This window comes from Heterodontus francisci, chromosome 6 (assembly GCF_036365525.1).
Source record: "Heterodontus francisci isolate sHetFra1 chromosome 6, sHetFra1.hap1, whole genome shotgun sequence".
Taxonomy (NCBI): Eukaryota; Metazoa; Chordata; class Chondrichthyes; order Heterodontiformes; family Heterodontidae; genus Heterodontus; species Heterodontus francisci.
Window position 1 is genome coordinate 28,456,138 of NC_090376.1, and position 17,253 is coordinate 28,473,390.

The 17,253-nt window shown below is 43.2% G+C and overlaps 1 protein-coding gene and 2 non-coding genes across 3 annotated transcripts; all 3 read right to left on the bottom strand.

Annotated features, from left to right (window-relative positions):
* Positions 1-3,402: 3,402 nt before the first annotated feature.
* Positions 3,403-12,032, bottom strand: rps3 (ribosomal protein S3). Its single transcript, XM_068033384.1, has 7 exons — positions 11,926-12,032; positions 11,611-11,741; positions 7,634-7,727; positions 6,858-6,952; positions 5,572-5,759; positions 4,669-4,871; positions 3,403-3,472 (listed from the first exon to the last, which is right to left on the bottom strand). The coding sequence occupies exons 1-6, from the start codon at positions 11,953-11,955 to the stop codon at positions 4,672-4,674; spliced, it is 738 nt and encodes a 245-aa protein (XP_067889485.1). The 5' UTR covers positions 11,956-12,032; the 3' UTR covers positions 3,403-3,472; positions 4,669-4,671.
* LOC137371633 (small nucleolar RNA SNORD15) lies at positions 3,552-3,700 on the bottom strand. The gene has a single exon (XR_010975257.1). It is a non-coding gene; the product is annotated as a small nucleolar RNA SNORD15 (small nucleolar RNA).
* LOC137371634 (small nucleolar RNA SNORD15) lies at positions 7,383-7,532 on the bottom strand. The gene has a single exon (XR_010975258.1). It is a non-coding gene; the product is annotated as a small nucleolar RNA SNORD15 (small nucleolar RNA).
* Positions 12,033-17,253: the final 5,221 nt, after the last annotated feature.

Consider the following 17,253-nt stretch of genomic DNA (forward strand, 5'->3'; position numbering starts at 1 on the left):
AGAATTGGTCGTTGGGGCTGTTACACAGTTGGCTCCCTCCTTGCACTTCTGTCTTTTTTCCTGCCAACTGCTAAGTCTCTTTGACTCGCCACTGTTTAGCCCCGTCTTTATGGCTGTTCGCCAGCTCTGGCGATCACTGGCAAATGACTCCCATGACTTGTGGTCAATGTCACAGGACTTCATGTCACGTTTGCAGACATCTTTAAAGCAGAGACATGGACGGCCGGTGGGTCTGATACCAGCAACGAGTTCGCTGTACAACGTGTCCTTGGGGATCCTGCCATCTTCCATGCAGCACACATGGCCAAGCCATCTCAAGCACCGCTGGCTCAGTAGGGTGTATATTAGCCACCTCAAGGACTTCTGCATTGGAGATAGTACTGCCACCTGATGCCAAAGATTCTCCGGAGGCAGTTAAGATGGAATGAGTTGAGATGTCGCTCTTGGCTGACATACGTTGTCCAGGCCTCGCTGCCGTAGAGCAAGATACTGAGAACACAGGCTTGAAACACTCGGACTTTTGTGTTCCGTGTCAGTGCGCCATTTTCCCACACCCTCTTGGCCAATCTGGACATAGCAGCAGACGCCTTTCCCATGCGCTTGTTGATTTCTCCATCGAGAGACAGGTTACTGGTGATAGTAGGTGAACTCTCGAACCACTTCCAGAGCGTAGTCGCCGATATTGATGGATGGAGCATTTCTGACGTCCTGTCCCATGATGTTCATTTTCTTTGAGGCTGATGGTTAGACCAAATTCTGTTAGGCAGCTGCAATCCTGTTGATGAGTCTCTGCAGACACTCTTCACAGTTGAAATTCCCCACTATTACTGCCTTATTGTTTTTGCACTTCTGATTTGCCAACATATTTGCTCTAGCTCCTTCTGACCGGGGGTCCACAAACTATTGCGATAGCCCTCATTATTCTTCGGTTCAACCCATATGGCCTCATTTGATGATCCTACCAAATCATCCATCCTGTTAAGACCAGGTGAGAAAGGGGTCTAGGGGTTCCCTCAGCCTTTCCCTGGTTTGATTGCTACAAGGTTTAATTTTTAAAAACAAAAACAAGAAATGCTGGAACCACTCAGCAGGTCTGGCAGCATCTGTGGAAAGAGAAGCAGAGTTAACGTTTCGGGTCAGTGACCCGAAACATTAACTCTGCTTGCAGAGTTAACGTTTCGGGTCAGTGACCCGAAACATTAACTCTGCTTCTCTTTCCACAGATGCTGCCAGACCTGCTGAGCGGTTCCAGCATTTCTTGTTTTTGTTTCAGATTTCCAGCATCCGCAGTATTTTGCTTTTAATTTTTAAAACAGTGTTTTTAGCTTCCCCTCAGTGAATCCTTGTTCACTGCTCTCCAATTGTAATGGCAAAGACATCAACCAAACAGGTTTTCTTAAACACAAAAGGTATAAGTTTATCAACCTTAAAACTCTAATTCAGTTAAAACTACTAAAAATATGTGATGTGCCCATACACGACAAACAGACAGACAGAAAAGAATCAAGAGTTTGAAGCAATAGCTGGAGTTCATTTATTATCTCTCGAGTTTGATGTAAAGTCTTTGAATACAGTTCGATCTTGCCATCTTCTTGGGGGCAGAGTACCCACTTTCAAACTTGTTTTGATGATTTTCTGTCTTGTTCAAATCCCCAGTTGCAGTTTCTTCTTTTCAAGAGAAAGCAAGCAAGACAGGGAGATGCTGTCTTCCTTCAAATTCAGTTGCAGTCTCACCTCAAAACTGTTCTCAATGTCCTGTAGCTGCTCAGTAACATCCTAATCAAGGGGAAAGGTTTGAAGTCAAGTCTACAGCCACAGAAGCACTTTTCCCTTCCACTCACTATCAATTGCCAACTATTGCTCTTCCACTCCTACTCTCCACCTCTGCAGCATGATGCCCTGGACTTAGCTCTGCCTACACTCCCCAGAGGAACCATTTTCAGAACAGATTGGAGTCAGATTCACTTAGGGGATCCCTATTCTACCTGGCCCTACTGGCAGTCACCCAATCCCCCTCTGCCGTCACAATTTTAAGCCGTGGGGTGACCATCTCCAAAAACATGCTATCCACAAAACTCTCAACTTCACAGATGCCCTGTAGTAACTCCAACTGCCACTCAAGCTCCGAAAGAGAGCTTGAGCTGCACTAGCTGGCAGCACTTCTTGCACATGTGGTCATCCAGGACACAAACATCTAGGCTTTCCCACATTGCACAGGATGTGTGTTCCATAGGACTGAGGTACCCTGCCATGCTTTACTTTCTAGATTAACTAGATGCACTCACCAGTTACTCACCAATCAGCTTCTTTTCTGGTTGTGAAATCTCTATTTGACATCTATATAGCTGTTTTTGTTGTTGGTTATTTCACTGGAGGCTCTCCCTGTTTTAATTCTGTTCAGTCCCCACCCAGGTCCAGAGTCTGAACTGTACTAGCACAAATGAAGTTAACATACAAATTAGGAGTAGGCCACTCGGCCCCTCGAGCCTCCTCCACCATTCAACAAGATCATGGCTGTAACCTCGACTTCACATTCCCATCTACCCCCAATAACCTTTCACCTCCTTGCTTATCAAGGATCTATCTAACTCTGCCTTAAAAATATTCAAAAATTCCACTTGCATTTACATCCTTCCTTAAATAAGGAGACCAATACTGTACACAGTACTCCAGATGTGGTCTCACCAATGCCCTATATCACTGATGCATAACCTTCTTTACGTTTGTATTAATTAAATTCCCCTTGCGATAAATAACATTCTTTAGCTTTCCTAATTACTTGCTGTACCTGTATACTAACCTTTTGCAATTCATGCATTAGGACACCCAGATCTCTCTGCATCTCAGAATTGAAGAAAGGTCAACTTTGCTTCTCTCTCCACAGATGCTGCCAGACTGGCTGAGTGTTTCCAGCACTTTTTCGGTTATATTTCAGATTTCCAGCATCTAGCAGTATTTTGCTTTTATTTTACTGTTTCTTGCAAATTTGATGAAGTGCAATTTAAATTTTGTTTAAGAATCTCCCACCCACATCCTGCAGATACCAATACACTGTCTACTGCCTAAATGGGTAGAAAAATTGGTACCTCCTGATAGATATTTCAGCAATTACAGAATTAGATACCTGACAACTTCTATCACCTTTGCTTCATGAGTAAGGAAAAGACCAACTTTCTAACCTTTTAGGACAATTACTGAATTTTCCTACAAACTGTACAGCAAGCCTACATGGGCAGTCCATCAAAGAAAGGACAGTGATATTTTAACACAAGAAAGAGAGTCATGCAGGTCAATCTTGATGCAACATTCAACAGCACAATTCAACCTCTAGGGACAAAGCACTGCTTTGGTATTTGAAGTTTGTTTGTGGACTGGCAACAGGCGACAAATAACTAAAACAAGTAACTTTTTTTCTTTTGTTTTATTGAAACTAATACAGAAAATTAGTAATTTCTTTCAGATGTTGGCATACCTGCAGAGAGAAAAAACACAAATTAGATGCAATTGATCTTAAGCTAGAAAATTACATGCATACATTTGTGTTACTTAACCCTTCTCAGACAAATGCCTCAAAGTCATCAATCGAAGACACACTGTGCCCAGGAGCCCAAATTCAGAAGCATAGAACATGCTAACTGTATCAAGAATCCTGAGACAGGCTAAGTCCTGTCAGACTCGTCATCAAGCATCATCACTGAAGGAATCAATGTAAAACCTGCAAGATGCTGAGTAGAAAGAATTCTGTTACTCTCATATCTCATGACAATCTTGGGTTGTAGCCTAGGGAAGCTTCGTGGTCAAAATTTGCAATTATATTTCCGAAATTAAACTCCAAGATAACCCTCTCCTGCACCCCATACTGCTAGAAGCTAATGGAATGTGCATGCCAATACTCTGGCAGGATTGCTTCTGCTTCAAACTCAAACATTGACTTGATTAAACCAAAGATGCATGAAAATCACCAAGAATCCAAACTCCAGAATCTCCTGAAACACAGGTGCTTGCAATATATCTAGTATTGGGAAGTTTTTGTAAATTATACATCAATTTAATTTTAAAAATTGCTCAAGGCGCTTTCAAAATTGCATTTACTGCCCATCTCTAGTTGCCTGAAAAAGGCGGTGGGCTGCTTTAAGGTTATTTTACAATGCAGTAACTTGAGTCCACTCAGAAAGAATATCAATGACATAGTGGGAGGTTAGAGTCACAGGTAGACCAGACCAGGTAGGGATGTCTATTCCCTTCACCAAAGGACATTAGGGAACTATATCAGCTTCCATGGTCATTTTGCCCCATGTGGTGAGCTCACAAGTGACCATTATCAAATTCAATCTCAAGTCCCTACAGGGATTCCAACCCTCAACCGGAGTTGCTATCCCAGTACCATAACCATTCTATTGATCAGTATCCAACTGGGAGGCACATCTTCAAATGGAAGCAAATAAAGATAACCAAAGTTAAAGCAAAATCCCAAATGACATTCTTACCCCATTTAGATTACAAAGAACCCAGTAGCATTTCTAGCCAAAATAGTGGAAGTGTTGACTGGCTTTTTCTGTCCACTGACTAGGAAAGGCCAAAAATCTAACCAAATGTCTCAATTCAGCTTCATCGATTAACCACACCTGCATTAATTCCTTATCAGAGCAGAGGAAGGAAATATCATACCAATTATGCAGTTGGAACTGGTCCAGGCTGCTGGATCACAGGCTGCTCTGGTTTGCCTCCCTTCTGTTCTGAAATGGGTGTAGTTGGCAAGATCTCATCCTTAGGCTCAACAATGCTGACGTGATCAGGCAGAGGTTTTTTGGGACCAATTTTACCACTTGGATCCCACGGCAGCATGATCTTAACCTTAATTCCCAGTACACCTGTAAATTAAGAAATCTGCTTTAGAATTAAACAGATTCATGGAGCCACTGGGTACACCATTAAAACACCAGCAACTATGTTTTATATTGCATTACTGAAGACGCTCTACTTTTTAAAAAAATTGCAAACCAAAAAAAATTAACCTTAATGGCAGTTTATACAATAGCCATATTTGATTGTTGATATTGACTATCCTTAACTAGGAAAATTAACTGGAGATCCAGGCAGTAATTAGGAAAGAAACAAGTTCTAATGACACAACCATCGAACTTCAAGTTTTACAGAAAATTGCTTCTGGTGTGCCACAGTCCCTTTAGTATTGGCAGAAATAGATTTGAATCCTTAAAATATATAGCTGGAAGGACCAGATACTTATTCTAAACCATTTCAGCAAAGCAGAGTAGGAACATGCTGTGTTCTTGGACATGAGATGGGGCATGGGGAGTACAGAAAGAAAAATCTGGTGCTCCTGCCTCCTACGCAGTGATGCAGTAGGAAGAATTCAGCTTGACTGTGACCTCCCCCACAGTCAAAAAGGCTAATTACATTCATTAAACAGGTTCGCATGAATGAAGGGCACACAAGCAAGGTACCAGAGATGAAACCTTACCTCAGCACACTTTCAGGAAAGGAGAAAACATTTTGTTGACTTGTGGAAAGACCATCTGTTACTAATTTCAGTGCAAGCCCATCACTCACCTTGTCTTAGCAGTACATGACGCACAGCAGTATCAACGTAGTAGTTCACTGGATCACCACTGTGGATCATCAGACCGTCAACAAACTTCATGGACTTGGCTCTCTGGCCTCGGAGTTTTCCGGAAACTACCACCTCACAGCCCTTGGCTCCACTTTCCATAATGAAGCGGAGAACACCATAGCAGGCTCTGGGAAGAAGGGACAACTCCATATTTAATCTCTTAACAGTACCGCAAATATCAACACCAAAAAAGCCTTTGGACAACTATTAATTGTAAACAAAACTACGAAGGGTGACGGGAAGAGATGACATACCATGAGACAAGCAAGTTACATCAGACAATGACTTTAATTTTTCTTTTAAAAAAAACACGTCTGCCTTCCTTCCTTCCTTCGCTTTGGCTGGCAATTCATAAATTGGTTTCATTTGTGCTGGCAACACTCAATTACACCATCAATATGGTCCTTCTTCACTATGAATACAGATTAAATATAGGAAGACACCACAGCCAAGTTCGATATTGTCCTCACCCAACACAAATTTGCATACACTTTAGTACAGCTCACGAGCCAGGGATTAGAAGCAGAAACGTTGCTCATTCCCCACTTCCCTATCCTGGGGACACCAAGGCTAACGGTGACATCTCAATCACTACTTTAGCAGTAATCATTTGAATCAAGACATAGCATTCTTAATCTGTATGGTTCGGTACAAGCGACGGGTGAACCCTACTTATGTCAATTCCTTTTGTATTTTTTGGTTTAGCTGGTCACAAAATATTACTAGCATCTCTGAAACACTTGAATCGAAGTTCACTAACATGTCAAAGCATTCCACAAATAAGAGCTGTAACCCAGGCATTCTTTACTCAGAATATTAGGCTGCATTTACAATTCAAATGTATCAGAGCCATCTGGTTTCACTGCAGTTAGTGTAAATACAGATTGAATTCAGAGTCTGGCCCTATATTCAGAACAGGAAAGAGCCTTCCTGCACTTTGGAGTCAGTTCAGACAACACCTGACTAGTGCTACATTGGCTTAGCTTCGTTATGAATCAAAAGTGATACGCACTTGCATTATATGTATAGTGTAAATGCAGGCAACTTCTTAGATAAATGCCTCTTGCAAAATAGCCCAAGTACTGTAGCTTATGTCCCCCAAATTAGTTCAATTTGATTACACATGCCTTTGGCTTTACATGTCCCCAAATTCTCATTCCACTGAGTTTTACATAAAGAGCTACCAGAAACAAGATTTGAGTGAACAACTCCTTCATCACCTTACCTACGCACAGCCAGGCCTCCTAGCAATTTGTAGCGCAGGGACTCTGCCTGAGCAATGGCACAAAGCCCTCGAGTGGCAACCTTTTCAGCATAAAGCTGCAGAACAAGAAAAATTCAGGACAAAGTGAGAAACATATCCCATCGCTGATATGACTTAAATCCCTATAACAGTCATCATTTCTGCTTAGGTGGAGCCCAGTCCCTTTACTTTGTGGCAGTAAAGCACCTTGGCAGGTCAGAGAACTTTGCAAATTGAAACCTGGTCCGTTTCAGGCATGACTTTAAATCCCCAGCATTTTAAGATTACTTTGCATCTGTAATAAGTCTGACATCAGAAACACCCAACAAGGGAAGACAATCTCAGTTTGGAAAACCTTACTTTGAATATAGGATATTACTAGTCAAACTGTGGCACTGAACCCCTGGACAGGTTTATTGTACAACCTATGTCACAAAGCCCAGGCATGTGGTTAGCCAGAGCAAAATTATCTTTGCTCAAGAGCTTCGATTGTAATGCACATCAAAACCTTCTCAGACAAATGCCTCTTAAGTCATCAAAAGAAGGGACATACCATTCAGCACCCTGAAAACAGCAGCACAGAACGTGCCAACTGTATCAGCAACCCTGATATGGATCATATCCCGTCAGACTCGTCATCAAGCATCATCACTGAAGGTGACAGGGGAAAACTATTGCTCCAGCCAATTGGGGGCAGCTTCTGCATAGTCAACAACCAACGAAGCTAAAGAGAAAAATCACTCTGAAAATTAACTTACCTCAACACTTCCCTCTGGGAAACCAAATCGCTTCTGAACAACAGCAGTCAGCTCACGGATTCGGCGACCTTTCTCACCCAGCACGTTCTGCGTCCTGATAAATGATTTTAAAAGTTACTTATCCATTAAGCCAATCATTCATCCAACACATATAACTTGGGCTTTGTGAAGTTCTTTGTCTGAAGCAAATCATTTCATTAAGGACTCTACGGACTATTGTTAATTTACTAAGTAACAATTTAAAAAAAAGTAATTTCAACAGCTGGTGAAGTACAAATCCAATTTTCTTTTTAAGTTTAAGATACTTGGAGAGGCAGGGATTAATCAGGGATAGTCAGCATGGCTTTGTCAGGGGGAAATCGTGTCTAACTAACTTGACTGAATTTTTCGAGGTGGTGACTGGATGTGTAGATGAGGGTAAAGCAGTTGATGTAGTCTAAATGGACTTCATTAAGGCCTTTGATAAGGTCCCGCTTGGGAGATTGGTTAAGAAGGTTAAGAGCCCATGGGATCCAGGGCAATTTGGATTCAAAATTGGCTTAGTGGAAGGAGGCAGAGGGTGATGGTCGAAGGTTGTTTCTGCGAGTAGAAGCCTGTGACCAGTGGTGTACCACATGGATTAGTGCTGGGGCTCTTGCTGTTTGTAGTGTACATTAATGATTTAGACGTGAATATAGGGGGCATCAGTAAGTTTGCAGATGACACGAAAATTGGTGGTGTCGTAAATAGTGAGGACGAAAGCCTTAGATTACAGGACGATATAGATGGGCTGGTAAGATGGGTGGAGCTGTGGCAAATGGAGTTTAATCCTGAGAAGTGTCAGGTGATGCATTTTGGGAGGACTAACCAGGCAAGGGAATATACAATGGATGGCAGGATCCTAGGAAGTACAGAAAGTACGAGGGACCTTGGTGTACCTGTCCATAGATCACTGAAGGCAGCAGCACAGGTAGATAAGGTGGTTAGGAAGGCAAATGGGATACTTGCCTTTATTAGCCAAGGCATAGAATATAAGAGCAGGGAGGTTACACTAGTTAGGCCACAGCTGGAGTACTATGTACAGTTCTGGGCACCACACTATAGGAATGACGTGACTGCACTGGAGAAGGTGCAGTGGAGATTCACCAGGATGTTGTCTGGGCTGGAGCGTTTCAGCTATGAAGAAAGACTGAAAAGGCTAGGGTTGTTTTCCTTAGAGCAGAAAAGGCTGAGGGGGAGGGACATGATTGAGGCATACAAAATTATGAGAGGCATTGATAGGATAGGTAGGAAGAAACTTTTTCCCTTAGCGGAGGGATCAATAACCAGGGGGCATAGATTTAAGGCAAGGGGCAGGAGGTTTAGAGGAGAGTTAAGGAAAAACTTTTTCACCCAGAGGGTGGGTGAAATCTGGAACGCACTGCCTGAAGAGGTGGTAGAGGCAGGAACCATCACAACAATTAAGAAGTATTTAGATGAGCACTTGAAACGCCAAAACATACAAGGCTACGGGACAAGAGCTGGAAAACGGGATTAGAATAGGTCGGTGCTTGATGGCCGGCACAGACACAATGGACCAAAGGGCCTGTTTCTGTACTGTATGACTATGAACTGTAAATCATTTTTACACATTAGTTTGCCTCATAAAGCTGTTCCCCATAATCTTTCATGCAAGTTTAATTGGATTAAGGACTACAGGAGATTGAACTCCAATACTGATACTTCGTACTAAAACAGAGAGTAGCATACACCACAAAATCCATTACCAACCTCTGCCACTGTTCAAATTCAGACCTGGAGTATTTTTGGGGTTGGGAGGCATACACTGTACAACACCTAGCTGCCAGATGCAAACTTGACATGCAGCTCGAAAAGCTACTGAATGCACTACAGGCCAAGATGGAAACTCTCAAAATCTGCAGTACAAGTCCAGCCTTGGCACCATTTTGAAATGGAAGTGGAGCAATTTGATCTACACAAAATAATTAAATAGCTGTGGGTAACACATGCACTGCAGGAAAGATTTGTTCTGCCAAATCACACAGAAGATAGAAAAAATGAAACTCGTGTAATTCATCACGAAATAGACTTTTCGAATGCATGACAAAATTAATCTTACCACATGTTCAGATCAGGGCAGTATTGAGCAAGTCACCCACAGTAAATGTGCAGCCACAAATGCAAATAAATTTAAGCGGGAAACCGTGGATTGCAAAATGAAAATATTTAACAAACATTAACTACATAGATATAGCTTCGTATTTAGCATATAATTGGCTTTAAAGAGGACAACGGGTAAAGTAGAGACAAAGCAGTGTGGAAGCCAGTTAGGCTGAGTTTACTATGCTACTTTTAAATCAATACCAGATATTTACTATCTCAGAACAATACTCTATAGATGATATTCCAAAAGAACACAGCAAATAATTCCAGTCCTACCCAGCTTTCTCAATACTATTAAACAAGGACAGTCCAAACTACAGCCTATGGGCCACAACCAGCTGGCAAAAGTGGTCAACAATTCTAGCTGTGCTTGTATTTTAGTCACTGCTTCGTTTGTCTGTTGACAGTGAAATGTAAGTTTAACTTCCTAGCACTGAGAATCTACAGATTGAGATATGTGGAAGTTAAACTTTGCACATTGCCTTCATTGCTCCACAGTATGCACACATTTGTGACTACACTTCAAAAGTGATTCACTGGCTGTGAAGCATTTCGGGACATCCTGAGTATGTGAACAGCACTATATAAATGAAAATTCATTAAGTGTGGAGAGCCTTTCCATAATGGCTGGAATATGTGTCTTCAATTAAAAACTCAATGAGACTTGCAGGTTGGTAGGTAAATTGGCCATTATAAATTGTCACTAGTATAGGTAGGTGGTAGGGAAATATAGGGACAGATGGGGATGTTTGGTAGGAATATGGGATTAGTGGAGGATTAGTATAAATGGGTGGTTGATGGTCGGCACAGACTCGGTGGGCCGAAGGGCCTGTTTCAGTGCTGTATCTCTAATCATAATCTAGTAGTGCTTTTTTGCCATCTTCAGCTTGAAATAGAGCTCAGTTACAGAATTATACACATTCATGCTTGCTGGAGAAAGTAAAGATATTCCAGAAGCTTGCTGCAAAAAGCCACAACTTTGATTTCAGAAAAATAACTTGCATTTCGCTTTCACAACCTCAAGACACTCCAAAGTGCTTAACAGCTAATTTGCACACAGCAAGCTGCCACAAAAAGCAATAATGTAATATCCAGATAATCAGTTCTAAAAGTGATGCTGGTTGAGGGATGAACACTCGCCTGGAGTTCCTTGGCTCCTCTTCAAACGGTGCCACACGTGGGATCTTTACACTCACCCAAGAGGACCCTGGTTTAACATCTCATCAGAAAGACTGCAGCTCCAATAGTGCAGCATTTTTGCACTACTACACTAAAAGGGTCACTGACCCGAAACGTTAACTCTGCTTCTCTTTCCACAGATGCTGCCAGACCTGCTGAGTGGTTCCAGCATTTCTTGCTTTTATTTCAGATTTCCAGCATCCGCAGTATTTTGCTTTTATTACACTAAAATGCCCTACGGTCAAATCTCTGGAGAGACTAGTGTTACCCTTGAGACACAGTTTACCATAATAAAAGCTCAACTCTACTTGTACTCATTCGAGCAGAAAGCCTGACTTATTGATTCATGACTTCGTACCATCACAACTACCATTTCCTAAATAGGTTTTAAATTCAAGAGGGAAAAAAACACCACTGTTGAAACGGCCATTAATCATAATGAACACAGTTGAGCTGTCACTTCGCATAGTTTAGCAAGGTTTAATTAAAGGGCCTTTTGGATTAAAGATGATTGCACTCAGCTTAAGATTCGTTTAAGCTTCAGGAACTTGCTTACTGTAAGTCAGCCGCCGTAGTAACCACTGTTGCCGCCCCTCATTGATGTACAGTGGGGCCCTGGACCCCAGTTACTCTGCCCCGGGCGGCTCTTCATTTACCTGGTCGCCAAAATGATGATCTCGGTCCTGGTCGGTGTGACTCGCACCTCCACGCCGCTGTACCCGTCCTCGGCCAACTCGCGGGTCAGGAATTCGTTGAGTTCGGCCTTGAAGATCCCGTCCGCCACGAACTGAAAGAGACGGCGCCATGTTAGGACCAGAGACACCATCCGGAGCCATCCTCGACCATCGGCCACCGCCAGCGCTCGGCCCAACCCCACAGACCCTCAGAACTCACTCGCCAACTCATCCCCACCCCTATTTACCCGCTCGGTCCTCACATGCTCCCGCTCCGCGAAGATTCCCTCTGCTCACCTTTCGCTTCTTGGAGATCTGCGCCGCCATTTTCCTCGGAGGAGCTGCGGCGAAAAAGGAAGTCACCCCTCGGCGGAAATAATTTAACCACACAACTACTTCCGGTGCGATTCTCTCCGCCAATGGAATGGCGAATACCGGATCATGTGGTGCTGGGGACCGTTGGGATTCTGGGTTATGTAGTTTTTTAAAACAGTGAATGTATAATTGAGTGGTAAAACTAAAGGTCAAATCCTGCATCTGCTGAAAAACTGAAAAGATGCCTGACATTCCAACAGCTTACAGCCGTAGGCCAGATGAAACCTCTGGAGGGCCAAGTTCCGGCCCGCGGTTCATATGTTAGACAACCATGTATTAGATCAAAGTAAGAGGCTTAGAAAGTTGCCAAAAAAAGTAGTAAGGAGCATTTTAGATTTCAGGAAAGGAGGCCCAAGAAACCGATAAAGAAAGAGAAAATAGAATATGAAAGTAAACTAACAAGAAACATAAAAATGGACTATTACAGCTTCTATAGGTACCACTGACCACCTCCAGGCGCGTATCCATTGTCTCTCGAGATAAGGAGGCCCAAAAGAAGGTATGTAAAAAGGAAAAGATTAGCAAAGGCAAATGTGGACCTAGTACAGGCATAGACAGGAGAATTTATAATGGAAAATAAGGAAATGGCAAAGAAAATAAACAAATACTTTGGGCTGAATTTTGTTTTCCTGCTGCCAAGAGCGGCGGTGGCTGAAAAAAATGGCGGCCCGCACGGACGGGCCACGTGCCGCCACGATCTTGAGCACGGAGGCACATTTTAATATGCAGGACGGCCGCCTCCTGCAATCATGAGGCAGAGCCGGCCGCAGTGACGCCATGAACGGCGTCAGCTGTCTCAGCGCAGGCATTGGCGCCATTTCTAAAGGGCTGCCAGCCCTGCTCAGAGACTGCAGAGTTGAACCCCATTCCCCCCCCCCACCACTACACTGAAATTGCAGGGTTGACCCCTTCTCCCCACAACTGCCCAAAGTACACAGGTCACCTCTCTCCCCTCCACAACTTAAAGTGCAGAGGTCACCCCTTCTCCCCCCGACACTACAAATGCAGAGTTGGACCCCCCCCCCCCACAACACTACAATTGCTGAGTACCCCCCTTCCCCACCTCAGTGGCACCAGCTTTCCCTAGACGGGAAATTGAAGGCACACGTGTTCAACTCGTCGCACAGAAGATCCAGATCCGACAGTAAGATCACGGGTAATCCAATTTAAGTGTATTCATAAAGTTTATTTAAGTATTTAAATTAGGGTCCTGTTACCAAGCAGCAGAGGGGCCACCGTGGTGCCTTGCCGTCGCTGGGAAAATTGGGCCTGGCAATCCCAGCATTGGGGTTTGTGGCGGGCCGCTGCCGCTCTGATCTTCTGGCTCTCCCCGCCATGGAGTCTGACGTCGGGCACTGAACAAAATTCAGCCCTTTGTGTTTGTCTTCACAGAGAAAGATACAAAAACCATCCCAGGAATACTAGAGAAACAAGGGACTAATGAGAATGTGGAATGGAAAGAAATTAGTATTAGTAAAAAAGTAGTATGGGAGAAATTAATGGGACTGAAAGTTGATAAATCCCCTGGACCTGATGATCTACATCTGAGTGTTGAAAGAGATGGCTGTAGAGATAGTGGATGCATTGGTGGTCATCTTCCAAAATGCTATTGCCTCTGGAATGCTTCCTGCAGAATGGAAGGTAGCAAATGTATCCCCACTATTAGGAAAGGAGAGAGAAAAAAAGGGAACTACAGACCTGTTAGTCTCACATCAGTAGTAGGGAAAATGCTAGAATCTATTGTAAAGGATGTGATAACTGGACACTTGGAAAATAATGGTAGGATTGGGCAGAGTCAACATGGATTGATGAAAGGGAAATCATATTTGAAAAACCTGTTGAGTTTTTTGAGGATATAACTAGCAGAATAGACAAGGGTTACCAGTGGATGTGGTGTATTTGGTTTTTCAGAAGGCTTTTGATAAGGTCCCCACACAGGTTAGTAAGCAAAATTAGAGCACATGCGATTGAGGGTAATATACTGGCATGGATTGAGAATTGGTTAACGGACAGAAAACAGAGAGTAGGAATAAAAGGGTCATTCTCAGGTTGGCATGGTGTGACCAGTGGTGTACCACAAGGATCAGTGCTTGGGCCCCAGCTATTCACAATCTATATCAATGATTTGGATGTGGGGTCCAAATTAATATTTTCAAGTTTGCTGATGACACAAAACTAGGTGGGAATGTGTGTTGTGAGGAGGATGCAAAGAGGCTTCAAGGGGATTTAGACAGGCTAAAGTGAGTAGGCAAGAACATGGCAGATGGAATATAATGTGGAAAAATGTGAAGTTATCCACCTTGGTAGGAAAAACAGAAATGCAGAGTATTTCTTAAATGGTGAGAGGTTGGGAAGTGTTGATGTCCAAAGGGACTTGCATGTCCTTGTTAATGAGTCACTGAAGGCAAACATGCATGTGCAGCAAGCAATTAGGAAGGCAAATAGTATGTTGACCTTCATTGCAAGACGATTTGAGTACAGGAGTCTTGCTGCAATTGTATAGAGCCTTGGTGAGACCGCACCTGGAGTATTGTGTACAGTTTTGGCCTCCTTACCTAAGAAATGATATACTTGCCATAGAGGGAGTGCAACGAAGGTTCACCAGACTAATCTCTGGATTGGCGGGATTGTCTTACGAGGAGAGATTGAGGAGACTGGGCCTGTATTCTCTAGAGTTTAGAAGAATGAGAGGTGATTTCATTGAAACATAGAAAATTCTTATAAGGCTCATCAGGGTGGATGCAGGAAGGATGTTTCCCCTGGCTGGGTGTTCTAGAATCGGGGATATAGAATAAGAGGTAGGCCATTTAGGACTGAGATGAGGAGGAATTTCTTCACACAGAGTATGGCGAATCTTTGGAATTCTCTACCCAAGAGGGCTGTGGAGGCTCAGTTATGAATATATTCAAGACAGAGTACGATGGATTTCTAGATATTAAAGATATCAAAGGATATGGGAATAGTGCGGGAAAATGGCGTTGAGGTAGATCAGCTATGATGTAGTTTAATGGTGGAGTAGGCTCAAGGGGCTGAATGGCCTACTCCTGCTCCTATTTCCTTTGTTCCTAAAATGCTCAGCAGGTCAGGCAGCATCTGTGGAGAGAAAACGGTTCTGCTTCGGTTTTGTCAGCATCACAAACAACCATATTTTGCCAACAGGGGCAGGGCAAAGAGGCAGGTCCCCAAGTCTACCTCAGCCAGAGCAGGAATTGAACCTACAATATTGGCATTATTGTGAACATGCTAGCCATCTAGCCAACTGAGCTAACCAGCTCCAGCAGTTCTGAAAAAGGGTCATTTACCCAAATCGTTAACTAGCATTTATGTTTTGTCTTTCGCAGCCTCAGGACTTCCCAAAGCATTTTACAGTCACTGTTGTAATCAATGTTCCCTGTAAGCTGCCCATGCACGTGGCCGCACAGCAGCTCTTGCATCCAAATGAACAGGGGGGTTGCACACAATAAAATTTAGAGGGGACCCTGGCAACGAAGGTGGTGTCACAAATAGACTGAGTGAGTTATGGAGTAGAAAAAATACATCAGGATTCCTATGGTTATCCTTTCTGGAACATACATGGTGTGCAGATATTTGGCTTAGCTGTGATGACCCCCACAGTCGATGGGCATTATTCACCATCCCGTCTCATACATGAGAATGGTCACACTCTGGGCAACGGTTGGTACCTATGGAATAGTACCCAATACGAGTCACTGCTTTCATGTAAGGAGAGGAAAACCCTTTCTAAATAAGGGAATTAAAAAACTTTAGTTTTATTTTGAAAGGAAAAATATTAGTGGCCTCAAAAAGTGAAGCAGAGTTATCCCCACCCAGTATATCATGGGGTGAATAAAAATACCTGCATAAGAATCTAACACCATGAATACAAAAATTTCCATATATTTACACAAACTCAACTATAAGATGCCAAAATAAAATAGATGTATTAAAGTATACAAATTTAAAATATAATGAACTTGCGTTTATACTATACCTTTCGAGCCCCAGATGCCTTCTCAGCTAATTAAGTACTTTTGAAATGTAATTAACAGTTGCAAATGTAGCAGCCATATTCCACAAATACCAATGAGATAACCAGATAAACTTTTTTTTTTGTGCTGTAGGTTGAAGGATAAATATTGGCCAGGGCCCTTGAAGAACTTCCCTGCTCTTCTTCGAATCGTGCTCTGGGGTCTTTTATGTCCACCTGAGAGGCAGTAGTTGTTCTCTTGGCTCAGTGTTACTTGGTGAATTAGTGCTGGCTAGTTCACCCCATACCTCCTGGCCTTCGCAAAGAACAGGACCCCAAAAGAAAAGGAACTTTTTTTTTTTAAAGAGAATCACAGAATGGTTACAGCACAGAAGGAGGACAGTCGGCCTATCGTGTCCGAGCCAGCTCTCTGCAAGAGCAACTGAGCTAGTCCCACCCTCCTGTCCTTTCTCCATAGCCCTGCAATTTTTTTTTTTATCTTCAGGTGCTTATTCCCTTTTGAAAGCCCCAATTGAACCTTCTCCCACATTCTCAGGAAGTGGATTCCACATCCTAACCACTCGCTGCGTAAAAATGTTTTTCCTCATGCCGTTGGTTCTTCTGCTAACCACCTTAAATTGGTGTCCTCTCTGTTTCTTGACCCTTCCTCAATGGGGACAGTTTCTCCCTATCTGCTCTCCAACCCCCTCATGATTTTGAACACCTCTGTCAAATCTCCTCTCAATCTTCTCTAAGGACAACAACCCCAGCTTCTCCAATCTATTCACATAACGTAAGTCCCACATTCCTGAAACCGTTTTCTTAAATCTTTTCTGCACTCTTTCTCTTGCCAAAATGCTTTTAAAAGATTGGCCTCCTCGCATTATTGAGGAATGAGCATGGGCAACACCCACCCTCCAAAGATGAGTGGGTCATTGGAAGTTACTTGTCGCCATGGGCAGGTAGACACTGGAGATGCGTCCAAAATGGTGCCTCCACCTGCTTGTCTCATGTGAATGAGGTGCTCTCCTGCTAAATTCCAGCAATGTGAATTTTCAGCCCAGCTACACAGACCACTAAGATCCCAGGTTTAATTCCTGGTCTGTATTGAGTTAATTCCTTTAAGCCAGTACTGTAGTAGCAGCACAACAATTGACCACAGCAAAGCTGGATACAGAACAGCAAATCAGTTTGGCTCCTGATTGTTATTCAGCATCCCCTGCTGGAACTGGAGCTGTATGATGTCAGGTGAGGAAGTTTCCCCTGGCTGGTCTGTCTAGAAC

Excerpts from the sequence above, each read along its gene's own strand:
- rps3 (XM_068033384.1), bottom strand. The coding sequence starts at position 11,955 with ATGGCGGCGCAGATCTCCAAGAAGCGAAAG. Across the intron at positions 6,953-7,633 it reads TCCCAGAGGGAAGTGTTGAG|CTTTATGCTGAAAAGGTTGC; the intron begins GTAAGTTAATTT and ends CTTGTTCTGCAG. Across the intron at positions 4,872-5,571 it reads TCATGTACTGCTAAGACAAG|GTGTACTGGGAATTAAGGTT; the intron begins GTGAGTGATGGG and ends CTTAATTTACAG.